The sequence below is a fragment of the Anneissia japonica genome, unplaced genomic scaffold (assembly GCF_011630105.1).
Source record: "Anneissia japonica isolate Jap-2015-1 unplaced genomic scaffold, ASM1163010v1 scaffold288012_len1326614_cov192, whole genome shotgun sequence".
NCBI classification, from domain to species: Eukaryota; Metazoa; Echinodermata; class Crinoidea; order Comatulida; family Comatulidae; genus Anneissia; species Anneissia japonica.
In genome coordinates, this window is record NW_022756612.1 from 867,701 (window position 1) to 888,182 (window position 20,482).

Sequence of the window (20,482 nt, forward strand, 5' to 3'; positions counted from 1 at the left end):
ATATATATATATATATATACATATATATATATATATACACATAGATATATATATATATATATATATATATATATATATATATATAAATCAAATCAAACATACTTTTATTTTCCATACAAAAAAGTAGTACAATATACAATGAGAATGCAAAAGAATTGAAACAATTACATTGTATGGAAGGAGGCTACAGTAAGTTCAACAAGAGCTACGTTTTTTCAATAATAAATCGATTGAATAAAATTTGTAGGTCAGTTCCCCACTTATAGTACTTTGGGTTTTTGGTACCTTAAATTTGTCATTTATATATGAAGAATAAAGTTCTCTAACTCTTTGGATCTTTAAATTATTATTGCCGTTTGTTTTACATTTGTTGTTGCTATGTATTACACAACATGGTTGGTGTACAATATTGTTCTTCCAGCTTCTTTTGATTGCACTTAATAACGCTACACATTCAATTAACGCATTATGCGTTTTCGATCATCCAGGAATAATCAATACTTTTAAATCTGGTGCCAACAATGATATTATTAATAATTATAAAATTTGAGACTATCCATATTTTAAAGAAGAGATTTACCATTTAATTTAATAAATTTGTTTTTACGAAGCTTCTGCTTCTTAACCTTACAAAATTATTGAGGCTCTGATACATTTATGTTGTTAAACTGTATACATACGTGCAGCATATTTTCGTAAAATATGGACAGACTATTTAATGAGGCATGATCCTTAACATTCACCTCAGTCATATAAAGTGTACGATAAGGGATACATATAAAAACATGGGATACATTTCCATTTACCTGGATCGGGACTTAAAATCGCTTTACCCAAATTAATGTAAGTGAATCAACCATTGAGTTGACGTCAATCATTTTTAAACATCTTCTCTTAATTTCTTGTATAATCGTATTTCTTTTGATTTTTGTTTTTTCTTCCTCTGCCATAAAAAATTATATGATTGTATTTTTTTAAGGTTTGCATGGCGAAGTAATAACATATATGTTGAAGCTTGCCGTACACCACGTAGGTAGTTCTGAAAAGTACTGTTGTATTTGAGAAAGTCTCGACGTTTCGATTGAGTTGCTTCAATCGTCTTCAGGAGAATAATGTCTCAGATATGTCCCAGATATTATTCAACTCAATCGCAACGTCGAGACTTTCTTAACTACAACATTTCTTTTCAGAACTATACCTACGTGGTGTACCACAAGCTTCAACATATATGATTGTATTTTATCTCAGGAATAATGGATTTTGGTATAAATTATACTTGCATTATTCTGAAAAAGCTAGTGTTTTAATTAGACCTATTGTAATTTTTCCAAAAGATGATTAACTTTTTTCCCAGATTTTTTAAACATTCTCTTAGCTGGCGATTTTTCCATTCCAATCTCTCGCACTACACGTTATTTTGTCATCATAACCTATATAAATTCCAAGAAACTTTACAATTGTAATATCGCACGGATTACACTGTTTGGCTTTGTTACAGCCGATCCACACTCCTTTGGTTTTATTTTTATTCAGATTCAAACCTGAAACTTCACAGAATGATTTAATTTCCTTAAAGAAATTTGCAATGCTATTTTCATCACTTGCAAAAACAAGTGTATCGTCAGCTAATTGCGCAATGTTTACTGTATAATTTTCATTTTCATTCAATGATGGCACTCCAATACCCTCGCATAGTGGATTGTTCCTTATTTTTATCTCCATTAGTTCCACCACTAAAATAAATAATAATATAATAATCAATATTAATAATAAAGCTGAAAGGGGCATCCTTGACGGATCCCGCAATTCATTAAGAAACTCTCAGAGATCCATCCGTTATTTACATTGAAGCTCTTTGTATCAGTATAGGCCTACATTACTTTGACCCAGTGTATAAACTGATTACAAAAACCTTGAATTTTCCAAAGATTTCAGCATAAATTGCCTGTCTACAGAATCAAAAGCTTTTGCAAAATCAATAAAAATTAAGGCTTCTTTATTATTTGTATCAGTGTATTCTAGGTCTTCTATTAGCCTAGTACTCTCACCAGAAAATCTACTTTTATGTATCCTGTTTCTGATCGTTGTTAATATAGGCCATGGGCTGGAGGGGGTGGGGGGTGTCACCGTGCACACCCCCCCCCCCCACAGTTAAACTTCCTTGGTATCATTTTGTTCCTACGGGCATATAAAACGAAAAAATTGATGTTAACAAGAAAAATACAGGGATCCATTTTATGTACTCGCGTCATTTGTAATGGTCGTTAGTGTTTTATGGTCAATAAATTTTTTGGGGTGGGGGGAGGCGTAACATCTATGCCCATAACCTGTGAATTAAAAATCCCATCAACGTTATTTTGGTATAGCAATGTGTAGCATATATGTTTCTTAATCATATGCAGTTTAAATAAAATTAAACCGACAATTATTAACGTCACAAGAGGTCAAAAGGTCATCGACCTTTATATAAAATGCCAATTTTTGCATAAAATATCAATAAACTTCAGTGTCATATGTCTAATTTTGGATGTATTTGATAGAGATTGTGTTTTTCTTGTAGTTATTGACATATGGAATACAAATTTGAGGTTAACAAAAAAAAAATTAAAATGCATTATGTACTATTGTCAATGCTTATGATCCGAGAAATTTGTAATCAACAACAGTTTTTGAGGTAGGGGTAACATTTATGCTCATAACTCTTGATTTAGTCAATGGATTTGTATGATGTATACACGATATATACATCTATCTATCTATATACAATCTATAGGCTAAATGTTGATACCAACATCATACAAATATATAAATAAGCATATGGAATATAAAAAAATGATATTAACAGAAAAATGTATAAACTGATTAAATGTACTACTGTCATTGTGTTATAATCCTAGAAATTTGTAATCAACAACAGTTTTTGGGATGGGGTTAACATTTATGCTCATAACTCTTGATTTACTCAATGGGTTTGTATGATGTTGGTATCAACATTTAGCCTATAGTTTACATATAAAGGTCGATGACCTTTTGACCTCTAGTGACGTTAATAATTGTCGGATTAATTTTATTTAAACAGCATATGATTAAAAAACATATATGCTACACATTGCTACCAAAATAATATTGATGGATTTTTAAATCACAGGTTATGGGCATAAATGTTACCCCTCCCCCCAAAAAGTATTGGGGGAGGTATGACGCGAGTACATATAATGCATCCCTATATTTTTCTTGTAAACATCAATGTTTTTGTTCTATATGCCCGTAGGAACAAAATTATACCAAGGAAGTTTAACTGTGGGGGGGGGGGGGAGAGATGCACGGTGATCCCCCTCTTGCAGCCCATGGCCTAATAATGGTACTGATTACTGTAGTTCCAAGCACGTACGCTAACATCTTGTAATCAACGTTGAATTTCTCCTTTTTTATACAATAAAGTAATAATTCCTCTTTGCTGTGATATGGATAATTTATTATTTTCAAAGAACTTCACACAACAGGTTTCATATATAATCCCAAAATATTTGGTAAAATTTTATGGTAAGTCCATCTAGACCTGGACTTTTGTTCAACCGCAATTTAAAAACAGCGTTTTTATACTTAGTATAGTGAAATTCAGGGTCCCCGTGACAATTTTTCGGGGACGAAGGTTTCTACTGATTTAGCGCCACTAGGATATAAATAAAAAAATTGAGCTGGGGGGGGGGGTGGGTGGGGGCGTGGTGGAGTATAGGACCTCCATAAAAAGACGGAACATGTTTTTTGCCGGCCATTTTGAAAATTCAGATATTGGCTCATAACTTTACAGTACTTATATTCAATGAAACAGCATAAATCTGGTGTCTACGTATTGGGGTCATTCAATCCAATCAGACATGTTTCAAAAACTTATAATGGCAGTGGCCACCTCAAAAATCGAGTATTTTGATAATTCCACTTCTCGATGAAAAATGGTAAAATTGGTGTCTAACCATATGTAATTGGGCTCTCCGAGTCCAATAAACATGGTTTTAAAGAAGCTAGAATGGCAGCCATTTTGAAATTCAAGATGGCCACCATGAAAAACATAGAAAATAAAATATTTGGTTTTTATAATTCCATCTCTCCTCGATTAAAAATGGTAAATTTGGTGTGTTATCATATGTTATTGGGCTATCCGATCCCAATAAATAACATAATTATTTTAAAAAGCTAGGGTGACAGCCATACTTATTTCCAATATATCAGTTACTATTTAGGGAAAAAAAGTGGAATTTCAGGGAAACCGGCACTGGGTGGCGCCAGGATTTGCACGACGGGGGTGGGGGGGGGCGATGCTCCCGACGAGGGGTCAGATTTTCCCTACGAAAGCAAAGTAGGCGTGGTCGAGCTTCGATTAAAAGGTTTCGAAAGTTGTCCAGAGGGCGAAACCCCGAAAATTTTGACAATTTAGGAGTTTCAAAGGCTTATTAAATAGATTTTAGAGTCTACTAATATGTAGAAAATATATATAATAATTTTTCTCTCCGACGAATTGTGCTTTTTCTCCCCGAAAATACAACAATTTTATTGTTTTTCCATGATTATGATATCATTTGAACTGATTTGTCAAAATATTTTGTTGTATACACAATTAATAGTTATAGAATTGTCCTATTGTAAAAACTTCTCTTATTCTTTTTTTTAATTTTCCACATGAACAATTGCTTTTTAGCTTTTTATCGTTATCGTTGAAAGTATAAGCAGGCCTTTATATGGTAGAAATGATTACTTAGTCACTGTAATTGTATGCAGTGCACATAAAAAAAAAACCAGAAGTATGACCAATGAGGTTTGTGGTCAGTGTTATGGTTATTAAACTCAATACCTTGTTGGTACACCTATTTTAAAACTGTTAAGTACACCTATTTAAACTTCGTATTAAAAATGCTCCTGCATTATTTTTTGATTCAATGTGATTAAATTTGTCTTTTTTTTTGTTACACTGTGTGATTAATGGAGATTCTATGTTTCATATTGTCAGGGGGGGGGGGGACAAATTTTTAGAGTACATATAATATTGGGCAATGAAGGTTATTTTATATGAAGGCGATTGCAATTACTGAACATTTTATTTTTGTGTAATTACCCACTCCCAATATTTTTAGGAAGTATTTGCTCTCCTTTATAATCGGAGGGGAGTGATTTACAGTTCTCATGAACAAACAGGACTTGCGTTTTCAATTCTACAATATTAGTCTTTCAAACCAATAATACAAAGTGTCCCAAGAAAGTAGCAGTTCCAGAAATTGGAACTGTTTTTTGCAATCCCACAATTAAGCAAATATCTTCAACAATCTACTCATTTCACACAAATTCAGAATATTTGCATGTGTCATTGTCTCCTACAAGGCAGTTGTGGCAGCAGTATGGTGACTAGGGTATGTGAACTGGAAATCCTAAAGCCCTGTCGTAGAAAAAGCCAAAGATTTTGTTACAAATTTTTAGAGTACATATAATATTGGGCAATGAAGGTTATTTTATATGAAGGCGATTGCAATTACTGAACATTTTATTTTTGTGTAATTACCCACTCCCAATATTTTTAGGAAGTATTTGCTCTCCTTTATAATCGGAGGGGAGTGATTTACAGTTCTCATGAACAAACAGGACTTGCGTTTTCAATTCTACAATATTAGTCTTTCAAACCAATAATACAAAGTGTCCCAAGAAAGTAGCAGTTCCAGAAATTGGAACTGTTTTTTGCAATCCCACAATTAAGCAAATATCTTCAACAATCTACTCATTTCACACAAATTCAGAATATTTGCATGTGTCATTGTCTCCTACAAGGCAGTTGTGGCAGCAGTATGGTGACTAGGGTATGTGAACTGGAAATCCTAAAGCCCTGTCGTAGAAAAAGCCAATGATTTTGTTACAGAACACTGCTTTGAAAAGCATATTATATCTGGGCATCTACTGTTACTTATTCCTGAAGTCTACGCAACTCTACCGCCATCATATTGAGAATGAGGTGGGTGGGGGCCAATTCAGGGACCTTGGACCCCTCATTAGAGGATCTACAGTTCCATCCTGGGAAAGTGATGGCCCTAGGATTCAGGAGTAGTTAGATGAATACAGGTCTGTCAACTTATATTGACAGAGTTAGCTGAGCTCGGAGGTGAAGCCCTGCAAAAATTGGCAATATTTGGCCTGAAATGTTTTAGGACATATGCCTAATGAATTTAAAAAGTAAAAGTCATTACCAGATTTTTGGGAGGGGGTGGAGGATTGGCTGGTCTGACAGGGGAATTAAGCTTCATCCCTTGCTTTCACTGCTGGCACTGCCGATGTCACTAACTCATGAGTATCAACACGCATTAATGTTAAAAAGGCATATAAAACCAGATTGGCTCCACCCAACATTTGATACTTGTATTATGCAGAATCTTTTATGGCAAAATTAATCTGTATTGACATTGAAGCATACAAAATACATTGATAAAAAAATAACATAATTTTTTTGATTGAGACTATCTGAATTCTGAATTCTCCATGGTATAGTCTTTGATACAGATATTTTGTTAAAGTACACTGTCATGTTGATGCGCCATCAGCATCTTTTATGGATGGATACGGTACCGGTGCACTACAAATTTTCATTATAATAATTAATACAATAATCAACATCAGTCTTCACAGAAGACATGTTTTGTATGGAATTCATTTTCATATATTCTTTTTCATATACAGTATTATTAGTTTAGAAATCCTGACCTCTGGCTATGTTATCACATAACAGGACTACCTAACTGTTTGAAAACACATTTATATTCATTTTAAAGGTGAAAATTTAAAAATGATGTTACATACAATAGGAAATTATAGCACACTGGCAAGATTTATATATAAAAAAAGGTTCAGTGTATTTGTAGATCATTCAAGTTAAGTCTGGTTGGCACCTGCATGGTGAACACCGATACCTATAATAATTCTTTTTAGTATAAACTTTGGCATTAGACCAGTAGAATATGAGCTTGATCAAACTTCCTGTTGCTTTTACCTATACCAAACTGGCCTTTTTATAGTGCATTTTCTAACTGAATGAAGAAAAATGTTTTTTATTTTCATCTTTTTGCATAATGTTCTACATAATCTAGTACTTTTTCTTCAAAAGCTTTCTTGTCTCGAAGATACAGATCTGCAGCACTGCTATTTAAGGGATCATCAAAGTCTACTAAGTCCTGTAAATATAAGAGACAGATTGTATGCAGTGCACATAAAAAAAAAACCAGAAGTATGACCAATGAGGCTGTCTCTTATACACATCTCAGTTAAACTTCCTTGGTATCATTTTGTTCCTACAGGCATATAAAACTAAAAAATTGATGTTAACAAGAAAAATATAGGGATGCATTGTATGTACTCGCGTCATTTGTAATGGTCATTAGTGTTTTATGGTCAATACTTTTTTTGGGGGAGGGGTAGCATTTATGCCTATAACCTGTGAATTATAAATCCCATCAATGTTATTTTGGTAGCAATGTGTAGCATATATGTTTCTTAATCTTATGCAGTTTAAATAAAATTAATCCGACAATTATTAACGTCACTAGAGGTCAAAAGGTCATCAACCTTTTTCTAAAATGCAATTTTTTTCATAAAATATCAATAAACTTCAGTGTCAGATGTCTAATTTTGGATGTACTTGATACACATTGTGTTTTTCTTGTAGTTATTAACAAATGGAATACAAAAATTGAGGTTAACAAGAAAAAAATTAAAATGCATTATGTACTATTGTCAATGTTTTTGATCCAAGAAATTTGTAATCAACAACGGTTTTTGGGGTAGGGGGTAACATTTATGCTCATAACTCTTCATTTAGTCAATGGATTTGTATGATGTTGGTATCAACATTTAGCCTATAGATTGGTCAGTCATTCAAATTTTAAAAATTTTGAAACAGGCAGAAATTGAGGTAGCTAGAGGTCAAAAGGTCATTGACCTCCACAGAAAAGTTGTAAATTTATTCCCAATTCACTCACAAATGTTTACAAATCTACAGTTGTTAGTAGATTTGATACCAATTAGTATTTTCTATTATAAATAAGCATATGGAATATAAAACAATGATATTATCAAGAAAAATGTATAAATTGATTAAATGTAGTACTGTCATTGTGTTATAATCTTAGAATTTGTAATCAACAACAGTTTTTGGGGTAGGGGATAATATTAAATGCTCATAACTCTTGATTTACTCAATGGATTTGTATGATGTTGGTATCAACATTTAGCCTATAGATTGGTCAGTCATTGAAATTTAAAAAGTTTTGAAATTGGCAGAAATTGACTAGAGGTCAAAAGGTCATTGACCTACACAGAAAAGTTGTATATTTATTCCCAATTCACTCACAAACGTTTACAAATCTACAGTTGAGAGTAGATTTGATACCAATTAGTATTTTATATTATTAATAAGCATATGGAATATCAAAAATGATATTAACAAGAAAAAATTATAAATTGATTAAATGTATTACTGTCATTTTTGATTACTTGTGTAATCAATGGCGATGTTTGGGGTAGGGGTTAACATTTAGGTTCATAACTCATGATTTATTGGATAGATTTGCATGATGTTGGTATTAACATGTAGCCTGCAGATTATCCAGCCATTCAAATTTAAAACATGTGCAGAAATTGACGTATCTAAAGGTCAAAAGTTCGTTGACCTCTGTAGAAAAATGCAAATTCTTCCCAAAAACCATGGCAGATATTCTTTTATGGCAAAATATATGGAAATATATAGTGGTGAAAGTTATGTTAAAAGTTTCCCACACGAATAAAATAAACGATAAAGACAACTTGGTTTCTTGCTTCAAACAAGGTATCCATTCATAGAAGTCTTATGAAGATGAGCCTATCCAAGTGATGAAAGCTAAACGGGTCGGGGACCAGGACATACTGTACATTCGACTTTTGATTGACAAAGATTGAAATATGTTAAATACAGACACGATATATATACATAGGACTAGGTCTAGAATCCAGTTAGAATATGTAATTATATATCAAAATGGTATATATCTGTCTCTTATACACATCTAGATGTGTATAAGAGACAGCCATAACATCTATCAATAAAAATCACCTGCTAACCTGATAGTAACCCAGTGGAATATTTGTAAAATTAATCAATTTTTCTCAATACACGATAATGCAAACATTTTCATTTTTGGGTTTATAATGGCTACCGTTCAAGGGGTGGATTCATCAAACTTCCTTAACTAATTAACAAAACAAAATCACAGAAATGAGGTATTGTATGATTTAGCTTGGTTTTTTATCCTCATGCAAACTTTTATAAAGTACGGTAGTAGTAGTAGCAGCAGCAGCAGCAGCAGTGACGATTTGTATTGATAATGGTGCAAAGTTGGCATCTAGGTTTCAAACATGGTGTGCTGCCATACTCGTGGGTGAGTGAAAATAATTTCTGATGAAGTCAAAATCAATATTAAATTAGGTGGCTGTTGTCTAGCAATGATGATATGGGTGGATTGCAAAAAAAAGGTTTGATGTTCGAATCCTGTTTTAGAGCATTATAACCGTTCTTAAGTGTATGAGCTAGAGATTAACTTTTAGGGCCATAAGATACCAACATCATACAAATCCATTGACTAAATCAAGGGTTATGAGCATAAATGTTAACCCCTACCCCAAAAACTGTTGTTGATTACAAATTTCTCGGATCATAAACGTCGACAATAGTACATAATGCATATTAATTTTTTTCTTGTTAACCTCAATTTTTGTATTCCATATGTTAATAACTACAAGAAAAACACAATTTGTATCAAATACATCGAAAATTAGACATATGACACTGAAGTTTGATATTTTATGAAAAAATTTGCATTTTAGAAAAAGGTTGATGACTACTTATTTTTGTTGTGCTAAATACCATGTTGATGGTTAAATTTCTACAATATTTTTTGCATAGTGTATTTATCTTTTCATTAACCTGTTTAGACATTTTCCCAATAAATGTTAACTTGAAATAACATTTTTCATCGCTATTAGTTTTAGTTTGTGTAATGGAGTGTATCAGACGACGGTTATTTGAATCTGTTCAACTCAATTTGCCCAACGACGAAGACGACATCGAAGACAACATGAAGAACATGGGTGAGAACAATAGCTTCCCCGGAGCTTCGCTCCTTCAGGGAAGCTAATAAACAGCTACGATAATTTGACTTGGTGGGAGACATAGAAATATTGTTTATTTGCGAAATTTTCGGAAACTCTTGTTATCTTCGTTTGCGCTTGAGTATCTATGATGAGAAACTTTACAGAATATACATGTCTATAGGATAAGGTGACTAAGCAGGTCTATTAAAGCAATGGAGGACATTGTCTCATCACCAGCGATAGTATATTTAGGGAGAAACTAAGCATGAAATTTACAAATTAGCATTGGCTGGTCAGTGTAACATAACATGGTACCAAGTCACAGAATGAACGGTAAAAATAGCTATAAGCCTATAAAAATAAAATATTCAACCACAAGGTTGCTAATGTTCATCCTCCCAATATGTACTTCCAAGAGACTTAGGCTAGGCAATCTAGCATTTAAAGTCAAACAAATTGCAAACAAATGTTTTTCTTTTTTAATCAAATACATATCATGAGCTGATGAAATTCCACAAATCACACCTTGGTCACACCTCGGGAACATATGCAAATTAGCTAAAATATGCAAATTAGGTTCAAAATATAAGGGTCTCATATCTTGGCAACCGCTGGTCACAGGGAGTTGGTTTCTTTTTCAAATTATTCAGAACATGCATGTTTATATTTGCTCTAATGGAACATTTGCCTAAAAAATGAACGTAAATGCTGCAATTGACCTCTGACCTTATATTCACTGAATTTGCCTATCTCTGTGGCTAATGTACATAGAAACTTGCTTTAGGTCTCAAATCATTCAAATGCATGTTTCTTTGCATTATATTAATAGAAGGGATGGAACTCCATAAGCACACCATGGTCACATATACTCTTCATATGCAAATTAGCTCTTAATTATGCAAATTAATAATGAAAACATAGGAATCCCATATCTTTGAAACCACTGGTCGCAGAGAATTGCTTTCTGTTTTAAATTAATCAGAACATGCATGTTTCTATTTGCTCTAATGAACATTTGCCTAAAAAATGAATGGAAATGTTACAATTGACCTCTGACCTTATATTCACTGAATTTGCATATCTCTGTGGGTAATGTACATAGAAACTTAATTTAGGTCTCAAATTACTCAAATGCATGTTTCTTTGCATTATATTAATAGAAGGGATAAAAATCTATAATCACACCATGGTTACATATACTCTTCATATTAAAATTAGCTCTTAATTATGCAAATTAGGAACGAAAATATACAGTAGGGTCCCATATCTATGCAACCGCCAATCGCAGGAAGTTGCTTTCTTTTTTAGATAATTCGGAACATGTATGTTCGCTCTAATAGAAAATGTTCCTTAAAAATGACGGGAAATGCTCACCTTTGACCTTATATTCACTGAATTTGCATATTTCTGTAAATAATACCAGTAGAAATGTGATAATGTCTTAAATTATTAAAATGCAGTGTCTTTCTTTTTAAAATTCTTCAAAACATGCATGTTTATATTTGCTCTAATGGAACATTTGCCCCACGTATAACCAATATGCTAAAATTGACCCTATAGATATTCACAGAATTTGCATACTGTATATCTCTGACACTAATGTCTGAAGAAACCTAATATATTGTTCAATTCATGGTTTATTAAAGGATATCTTAAACAATATATTTGTCACATGTCCCATTCTTGTATATAAAATTTACGTCCTCGGCCTAATTATGCCATTTATGGATAAAATATAGGGTTCTCATATCTTGAAAACTGCTGGTGTCAAGTATTTGCTTTCTTTTTTCACACTTAGAAGTTGCAGTTTCTATTTGCTTCAGTACTGTAATATGTATGCACCAGTATAATTCAGGTTTTGATTCACCGTACAGTATATGTGATGACATTCTAGAAATCACACCCTGGCCACTTGCATTCTCTATATGCAGTTTACCTAAATATTCAATTCAATTCAAAGTAAAATTTATTTAATTCTATTTCAATTCGTACAAAAATATAATTACAAGATCATAACTAATTTATCAATGCAAATTAGAAGCAGAAATAGTTGCTTTCCTTTTGTTTGTTCAGAGCATGCAGAAATGGAATATTTGATCATTTTGGAATATATTTATTATCCTCAAAATAATTATTTTTTCGAAAATATTATTTAATGTTCTCTGTAATAAAACGTTTGTTCCAAAGTCACTAATGCCCTCGTTTATTACCAGCTTCCTGCTCTATATTTTCGTGTAACTCTATGACTACTGGTCAAGAGACTTGATTAACATTGGTGTCTCAAATTATTTAGAAAGTATGCCTGTATTTTATATAATATATTTCTCATCTAGAGAAGTTATGACAAAAAATGATCATAACTCAAACATATTATGACCCATGTTGTTCATCACTACCGATCATCGGAATCATCTCTATAGTTAAGTTTAAATATCTGTTGAATCTTAAAATCTGCGATAGATGTTAACTTTATATTTAGGTTAACATCCTTTGGTCCTGTATGGAACAAATATCACAAGTATAAATATGTGGCTCAATATGAAACAATGATTTATAAGTATATATGATAAGTATTGTGCTAATTAAATTATCTTTTCAAACTTAGTCTCGGAGTGCTATCTTATTAATAATTTCTTAATGTTGTTATAAGAAGAAGGCAAAATATATAATTTAGGGTATCCCAATTTTAGCCCCACCTCAACATCTTACCTTAATAGCCTCAGAAAAATGTTATTAGGTTCATCATCAATGACTATATCATCACATAAAAATGTTATATGACCAGAATAATGACCAATAATATAAGGTCAAAGCTCAATTGTAGCAAGTCTTTTTGCGGCAAATGTTCGATAAGGTAAACTTAAATATTCATATTTCACACCTACAATTTGAAAAATAATTGTTAGGATATAAGACCCTATATTTTCATTCTTAATTTCATATTTTAGAGCAAACTTGCATATGAATAATGCATGTGATTATAATGTGTTTATAGATTTTTATCCTTGCTATTATTTAAAAAAAAAAACATTTAATAAGTTTTGTAAATGAAGTTTCTACGGACATAAGTCGCAGAGACGCAATCAGTGAATATAAGGTCAAAGGTCAATTGTATCATTTCCGACCATTTTGGTAACAGGTGTTCTACTAGAGCCAATATAAACAAATATTCCGTACAATTTGAAAAAAGCAACCAGTCATTGTCAAGATATAGGAACCTTATATTTTCATTCCTAATTTGCATATTTTAGAGATAATTTGCATATGAACAGTACATGTGAACATGGTGGGATAGATTTCCATCCTTTCTATTAATATATTAAAAAGAAACATGTATTTAAATATTTAAGATCTAAATCAAAATTCTATGGAAAGTAGTCACAGAGATATGTAAATTCCGTGATTATAAGGTCAAAGGTCAATTTTAGCATTTCCGGTCATTTTTGTGGACAATGTTCCATTACAGCAAATAGAAACATGCATATTCCGCACAATCTGAAAAGGAAAGCAACTCTCTGTGACTAGCCATTGCCAAGATATGGGAACCCTTTACTTTCTTTTCTAATTTGCATATTTTAGAGTAATTTGCATATGAACAGTACATTTGACCATGGTGTGATTATAGATTTCCATCCCTTTGATTAATATTTTAGAAAGAATCATGTATTTGAATAATTTAAGACCTAAATTAAGATTCTATATACATTAGTTGCAGAGATATGCAAATTCAGTGAATATAAGTTTAGAGGTCAATTGTAGTATTTCTGTTCATTTTTTGGGCAAATGTTCTATTAGGGCAAATAGAAACATGCATGTTCTGAATAATTTGAAAAAGAAACCAACTAACTGCGACCAGCGGTTGCCAAGATATGAGACCCCTATATTTTCAACCTAATTTGCATATTTTAGCTAATTTGCATATGTTCCCGAGGTGTGACCAAGGTGTGATTTGTGGAATTTCATCCCCTCATCATATGTACTTGATTAAAAAAGAAAAACCTTTGTTTGCAATTTTTTGATTTTTGGCTCGTTTTTGAGCTAGATTGCCTAGCCTAACTTACTTTTTAGCCTTAAAAGCCCACACATAATTTCTGTACATTTTTTTCATTCACAATTAACATTTCCCAAGATCTCCCTCTTTGCCCTTAAAATACCTTATAAAATCAAATAGTAAATTTATGACTAGTAGTAGTAATAATTACTTTTATAAATATAAACTGAGTTTATATATTTTCTGGATTATAATTAATACACTTTTAAGTGGATGGCTTGAAATGGTATAAAATATTGTACACATAAAAATCTTACAAGAAATAATGAGCTGAGACCCCAGACAACATCTTTAAGTCTTCTTGTTGGTGCCCAACCTGTGCCATCAACTGAATGCTCCCTCAACAAACTGAAAGAAAGTATATTCATATAGTACTTTTATTTATTTTTAATGATTACCAGGTAAAATATAAAGAACTAATAATATGTATTTGCTATTTTTGATATACCGTATTTCTATTCCCTCCACTGATCTCTTTGTGTTTCGGCTGGAGGGCCGAAATTCAAGACAAAAACATAAGTGCACAATGTTTCGCAAGCAGCGTTTAAGCCATTGGTCTTGTGTGCAATATGGCTCATGTACATGTTAAAGAATGCAGTACACTCTTTGGAAGAGAGTAGGAATTGTGTAATAAGGTATATACTGTATATAAATACTATATATATATATATACACACTGTATATATACAGTTTCAATATACATATATACTGTATATATATATACACATATACACGTATGCATATATATATTTATATATATGTATACATACACATATATATATACGTATATATATATATATATATATATATATATATATATATGTCTTATATATTATATATATATATATATATATATACACACACACATATATATATATATCATATATACCTGTATGTATAATGTGTGGGTGTGGGTGTGTGTGTGTGTTAGTATTATGTAACCATATTACATACTGTGATTTAATTATATTTACCTACATCAGTGATTTTATAAAATGCTAATGTTCATTATCACTTTCTTCTTTACTGTCACTGTCTGATGAATCAGAAACACTAGACAACAGCTCAGCAACTGCTTTAGGGCCAGCCTGCTTTTCTGACAAGACAGGTCTCAATTTACCATATAAATCAAATAGACAATAATACACTGCTCAAATACATAGGAACATGATGTTATATATTATGTCAAACACACACATATATATATTTAGAAATTATTAGTGCGTTCTTCATCAGAGATATGGTTTAGACCCAGTTTTAGACTTACGATTGATTTTGTCCTTTTAACGATGCTTGAGTATACATACTACTCCCCTTTTTGTATTTTTTCAGTAGCAGTGTAATGATTATTATTCAAGTTTTTTATGATTGCTATTGTTTTAGAAATTTTAATTATAATTAATTGGAACATAATGTTACCAAGTTCCCAGAAGTAAAAAGTCAAGTGTACCGAACATATATTTATTAATTTCGTAATTTAATACAGTTATTCATAATAAAGGCATATAATGTAGGCCTATGTTGCTGCGTTATTCATTAATTTGTTAAATCAAATATACTTTTATATCTGAATTTTAAAATATAACTATCAATGAGGTTACTATTACACACAAGTACACCTTCACTTCTTTTTTAAAGTTAGTTAATATACTATTTTCTAAAGTTTATTAAAACTATATTTTATTATATTTCCATTTATTTGTGTTTTTCACTGCCATCGTGCGCAAAAATAGCTATTTTTGAGCATCTGACCTACTTCTGTCTTTGCATTAATTTCGTCCACATTCCTGAAGGCGTATAAAGAACGTGTCCGCTTTCGTGGGAACCTACATGTACAGGCCTCGTGAATTTTTCCAGTTTTTAAAAAGAAGCCCGAAACAGCCATTTGTATATTATATTAAATCTATATTTTACTGTATTTCCATTTACTTGTGTATTTTATAAACATTAGACTATGTATCGAAAATGGAAATAAAACAAAAGAAAATAAAATATTGTGTATGCTTTACTTCAACAGTATGTAGATGTACTGATAAATATATTGATAATTTTATATGGAAAATATAAATATGAAAATACTATAAGTTTTATCATTCATCGTCATTTAGTATATTTTCATGTATTTTTATATAGGCCTATTATTATAAACATGGTCAGAACATTTATGGTAACGTGGAATAAGAAGAAAACAAACGATGACAAACTAATGACTACTTTATTTCAATCTCCATTTAATTTAAGCAATAATAAACCTGCAGTCAAAATATATCACAACAAACAATAAAAAGAAACGTGTCTCGAACCTAGTTGACTTTGCGTTGTTTAAATAACTGTTAATAAATTAATGCTACAGTAGGCCCTAAAGCATGACAAGTTAGACAAATTTGCAGGTGTCGGACTTCTAAACTTCATTCCATATTTTAGGGGGTGTCAGGTGACATGCCTTCTTTCCATACACCCCCCTCCCCCAAAATGTTTTCCCCTAGATACCCGAAAATGGATTATTTGCCACTTTACGAGGGTTGTTACAACTGAAAATCTGTTAGAATCTGCATTTTTACTTGAGAATGCATGTTTCTGCCATCCAAACCTATCCCACTGGCAGTTTGTTCTTTGACGAACCTATTTATTTATTTATTTAACTATTGTTATACTGGATGGTAAGCTCAATGCAAAGGCACTAGTTTTCATTGTGGTCCAGTTACATAACATAAAATACAAAAATTGAAAAATTGAAAAGAAAAATTTATGAAAATTAAATAAAGGACTTAATTACAAAAATAGATGACTTAATTACAAAAACAGAGGACTTAATTACAAAAATAGAGAGACCAGTTAATTCAGAGCATTTTTAAATGTGTATTGGTTAAAATTCTGGAAATCCTAGTTATATTGCTAGGTAGTTGGTTCCACTTCATGGATGCACGGTAATGAAAAGTTCGTTTTCCTTGACATATGTTCCATTGTGGAACTACAAGATGATTATTTGTCTGGCTTCTAGTGTTTTTATCATTTTCAAGGAAAACAAACATATTAATTAGGTAGGAGGGAGCAAATAATAATTGGTCTCTCCATCTATTTTTCAGAGTTTGCCAGTTCAACAAACTTAAAATATCATTAATTGGTGTTCTAATATCACATGAAAGTAATATTCTTCCTAAGGTGTTTAACAGAACTTGTAAGCTATTAGATAATTGGATGGAAAGGCTTGACCATACACAAGAACAATAATCAAATAAAGGTAAAACAATAGTTTTAGCTAACATCTTAAGAATAAATTGAGGTACAAAATATCTGATACGACGGATGACACCAATCCTTTTAGAAACTTTAGAAGATAAGCTTTCAATGTGTTTGTTCCATGTAAGCTGCGGGTCAAAAACACACCCAAGTATTTAAAAAAATCCACTCTGTCAATGGAGTCCTTATTATAGCTCACAGTAACATTATTAAATTTTGAAATATTCTGTGTTGTTCCAAAAATCATAAATTTAGTCTTTTTAATATTTAGTGTCAGGTGATTTTCATTGAACCAATTAACTATTTTGTCAAGACTATGATTTAATTCATTCTGAAGTATTATTGGGTCGGATGAATTACACAGCAGAGTGGTGTCATCGGCGTTAATAACAGATTTACAAGAAACACTGTTTGGGAGAGAATTCACATAAATTATAAAAAGTAGTGGTCCCAATATGGAACCTTGCGGGATACCAATACAAACATTTTTACAATCAGAATTAATACAAACAACTTGTGAGTGTCAGGTGATTTTCATTGAACCAATTAACTATTTTGTCAAGACTATGATTTAATTCATTCTGAAGTATTATTGGGTCGGATGAATTACACAGCAGAGTGGTGTCATCGGCGTTAATAACAGGTTTACAAGAAACACTGTTTGGGAGAGAATTCACATAAATTATAAAAAGTAGTGGTCCCAATATGGAACCTTGCGGGATACCAATACAAACATTTTACCAATCAGACTTATCAGAATTAATACAAACAACTTGTGAACGATTTCTTAAATATGAATTAAACCACTCCAAGGCAATATCACTAATACCATATTTTCTGAGTTTATCAATTAAAATTATGTGATTGACTTTGTCAAAGGCCTTTTTCAGGTCAAGAAAAAGGGCAGCAGTTACATTAACTTTGTCAGTGTTTTAGAGAATATAATCAGTGACATCAAGCAAATTGGTATGAGTAGAGTGGTTTTTCTTAAACCCAGACTAAGATTCATTTAGGATGTTGTTATTTTCAGTAAGGTAGCTATATAATTAATCATAAACTGACCGTTCAAGGTAATACAGAGATTGGCCTATAATTATTTGGGTCACTCTTATCACCATCTTTAAAAATGGGGGTGACTTTTGCACATTTTCATTCATCAGGAAATGAAGATGTTGATAATGATAGATTGAAAATATAAGATAGAGAATCACAAATTATAGGTGCAGCAAGTTTGAGTAGTTTACAATCAATTCCATGAAGACCTTTAGCTTTACTGGAAGAAAATTTACAAATTTCATCGAAAACAAACTCTTTTGTGATAAAATCAAATTCAAACTTATCTAAAATGTTATGATCAATTCGTGATCATTATTCTCATATACAGGGAAGTTAGAAGAAAGATTTATTCCAACTGAAGTAAAGTGGCTATTGAAGATATTAGCAGTTTCTTTATCATTTGTTGTATATCCGTCTTTAGTAAAAACTTTGTTGATCTTTTGATAATTTTTAGGAATTAATTTATGTATGGTGTCCCAAAGCTTCTTTGGATTTTTAGCATTATTCTTAATCGAGTCAGAAATGCTTTTTCTTTTAAGATTTCGATTTCATATGTTAACTGTGTTCCTTAGTGATTTGGCTTTCTCCCAGTCTTTAGGATCATTTGTTTTATGTGCTCTGGAGTAATTGCTCAGCACTATTGATGTGCTGGTTTGATCTCATCTGATCGAAAAACTAAGAGAAATTTACCCTATCAAAAATGCGTACAAGTTCGCCAAAAGTCATGTGTACAAGATCACCAATCGTGTGTACGAGTTGGCATATGTACAGTACAAGTTGGCATGTGTACAGTACGATTTAGCCAAAACCCGTTGGCTTAGTAGTTTTTTTTTTTCATCACCTACTAAGTCTTTTCAGAATTTGCCTCATTAGCATATTCATAGCAGGGATAAATAGTCAGTAGTTTATTGTCTATTTATAATAGGTGGTAAGTAGATATTCACAGATTTTGTTTTAGATATTACATAGGTATCAGTTGAAAGGTAAAGAGTAGACTTATAATAGTTTTAACTACCTGCTAAGAGTCTTAGTATACTGGTAGTATTCTACAAACCATTAAATATCTCCTTTTTAAGTAGTTATTATATAATAATATACAGCATATAGACAGTCCCGGTGTATGCTGTTAGGCTGTTATAATAATAATATTTATTTGGCAATCATCAAGTACAATTTAAGCCCGGGGTGAGAATAGGCACAAGCCCAAACAGATACTGCACTCACGCCACCAAATCATGTCTACTATCATGATAGTAGACTCATGATAGTCCACAACTATCTTTTTCAATGTGTTACAGTAGTAGGCTGCTGGTAGTATACAAGCAGTCGGATTAATAGATTTAGATAGGCAAATGTGATATAGTTTGTTGATAGTTGCTTAATTTATATATATTATATGGGATCCCGTCAAGTTGCCCCTTACAAAGTAGCCCCCTAAAAAGTCGCCCCTAACCAAATCAGCTCCCTAACGAAGTCTCCCCCTAACGAAGTCGCCTCCTAACAAAGTCTTCCCCTAACCAAGTCTCCCCTTGACCAATATTGATTATTATTAACCAACCTTCGAACCTGATTATATATCAGCCTAGTGTTTTTTTCCAAACAACATTTGTTTAATAACAATTATTTGTATTATAGTATTAAAGTTTGATATATTATTACTAGATTACAGTGGTGTTATTCTTTTTTTACAGAAACAACGCAAATATTACTAAGTTGACTTGTTTTGAGAAATACGTTTCTTTTTATCGTTTGTTGCGATACAGTATATATTTTGATTTATTAATGCTTAAATTAAATGAAGATTTATGAATTAAGTAGTCAATAGATTAGTTTGTCATAAGTTTGTTTTCTTGTCTGTTACGTTTCCATTTACCATAAATGTCCTGATATTAAATTATTTATTCACGGAAACTTATTTCAGTCTTTTTACAAATATTGGTCTTCAAAGAGGCCGTATATATATATATATATATATATATA

General features: G+C 31.7%; 1 protein-coding gene across 4 annotated transcripts in view; it reads right to left on the reverse strand.

Annotated features, from left to right (window-relative positions):
* Positions 1-6,370: 6,370 nt before the first annotated feature.
* LOC117124270 (NEDD8-conjugating enzyme UBE2F-like) overlaps positions 6,371-20,482 on the reverse strand; it is a 44,345-nt gene continuing 30,233 nt past the window's right edge. For all 4 annotated transcript variants that reach the window (XM_033270433.1, XM_033270434.1, XM_033270432.1 and 1 more), the window contains exons 5-6: positions 14,464-14,554; positions 6,371-7,205 (exon numbers count right to left, since the gene is read on the reverse strand). In XM_033270433.1, the coding sequence (XP_033126324.1) occupies positions 7,089-7,205; positions 14,464-14,554 (208 nt within the window). In that variant the 3' untranslated portion in view covers positions 6,371-7,088. The remainder of the gene's footprint in view (positions 7,206-14,463; positions 14,555-20,482) is intronic.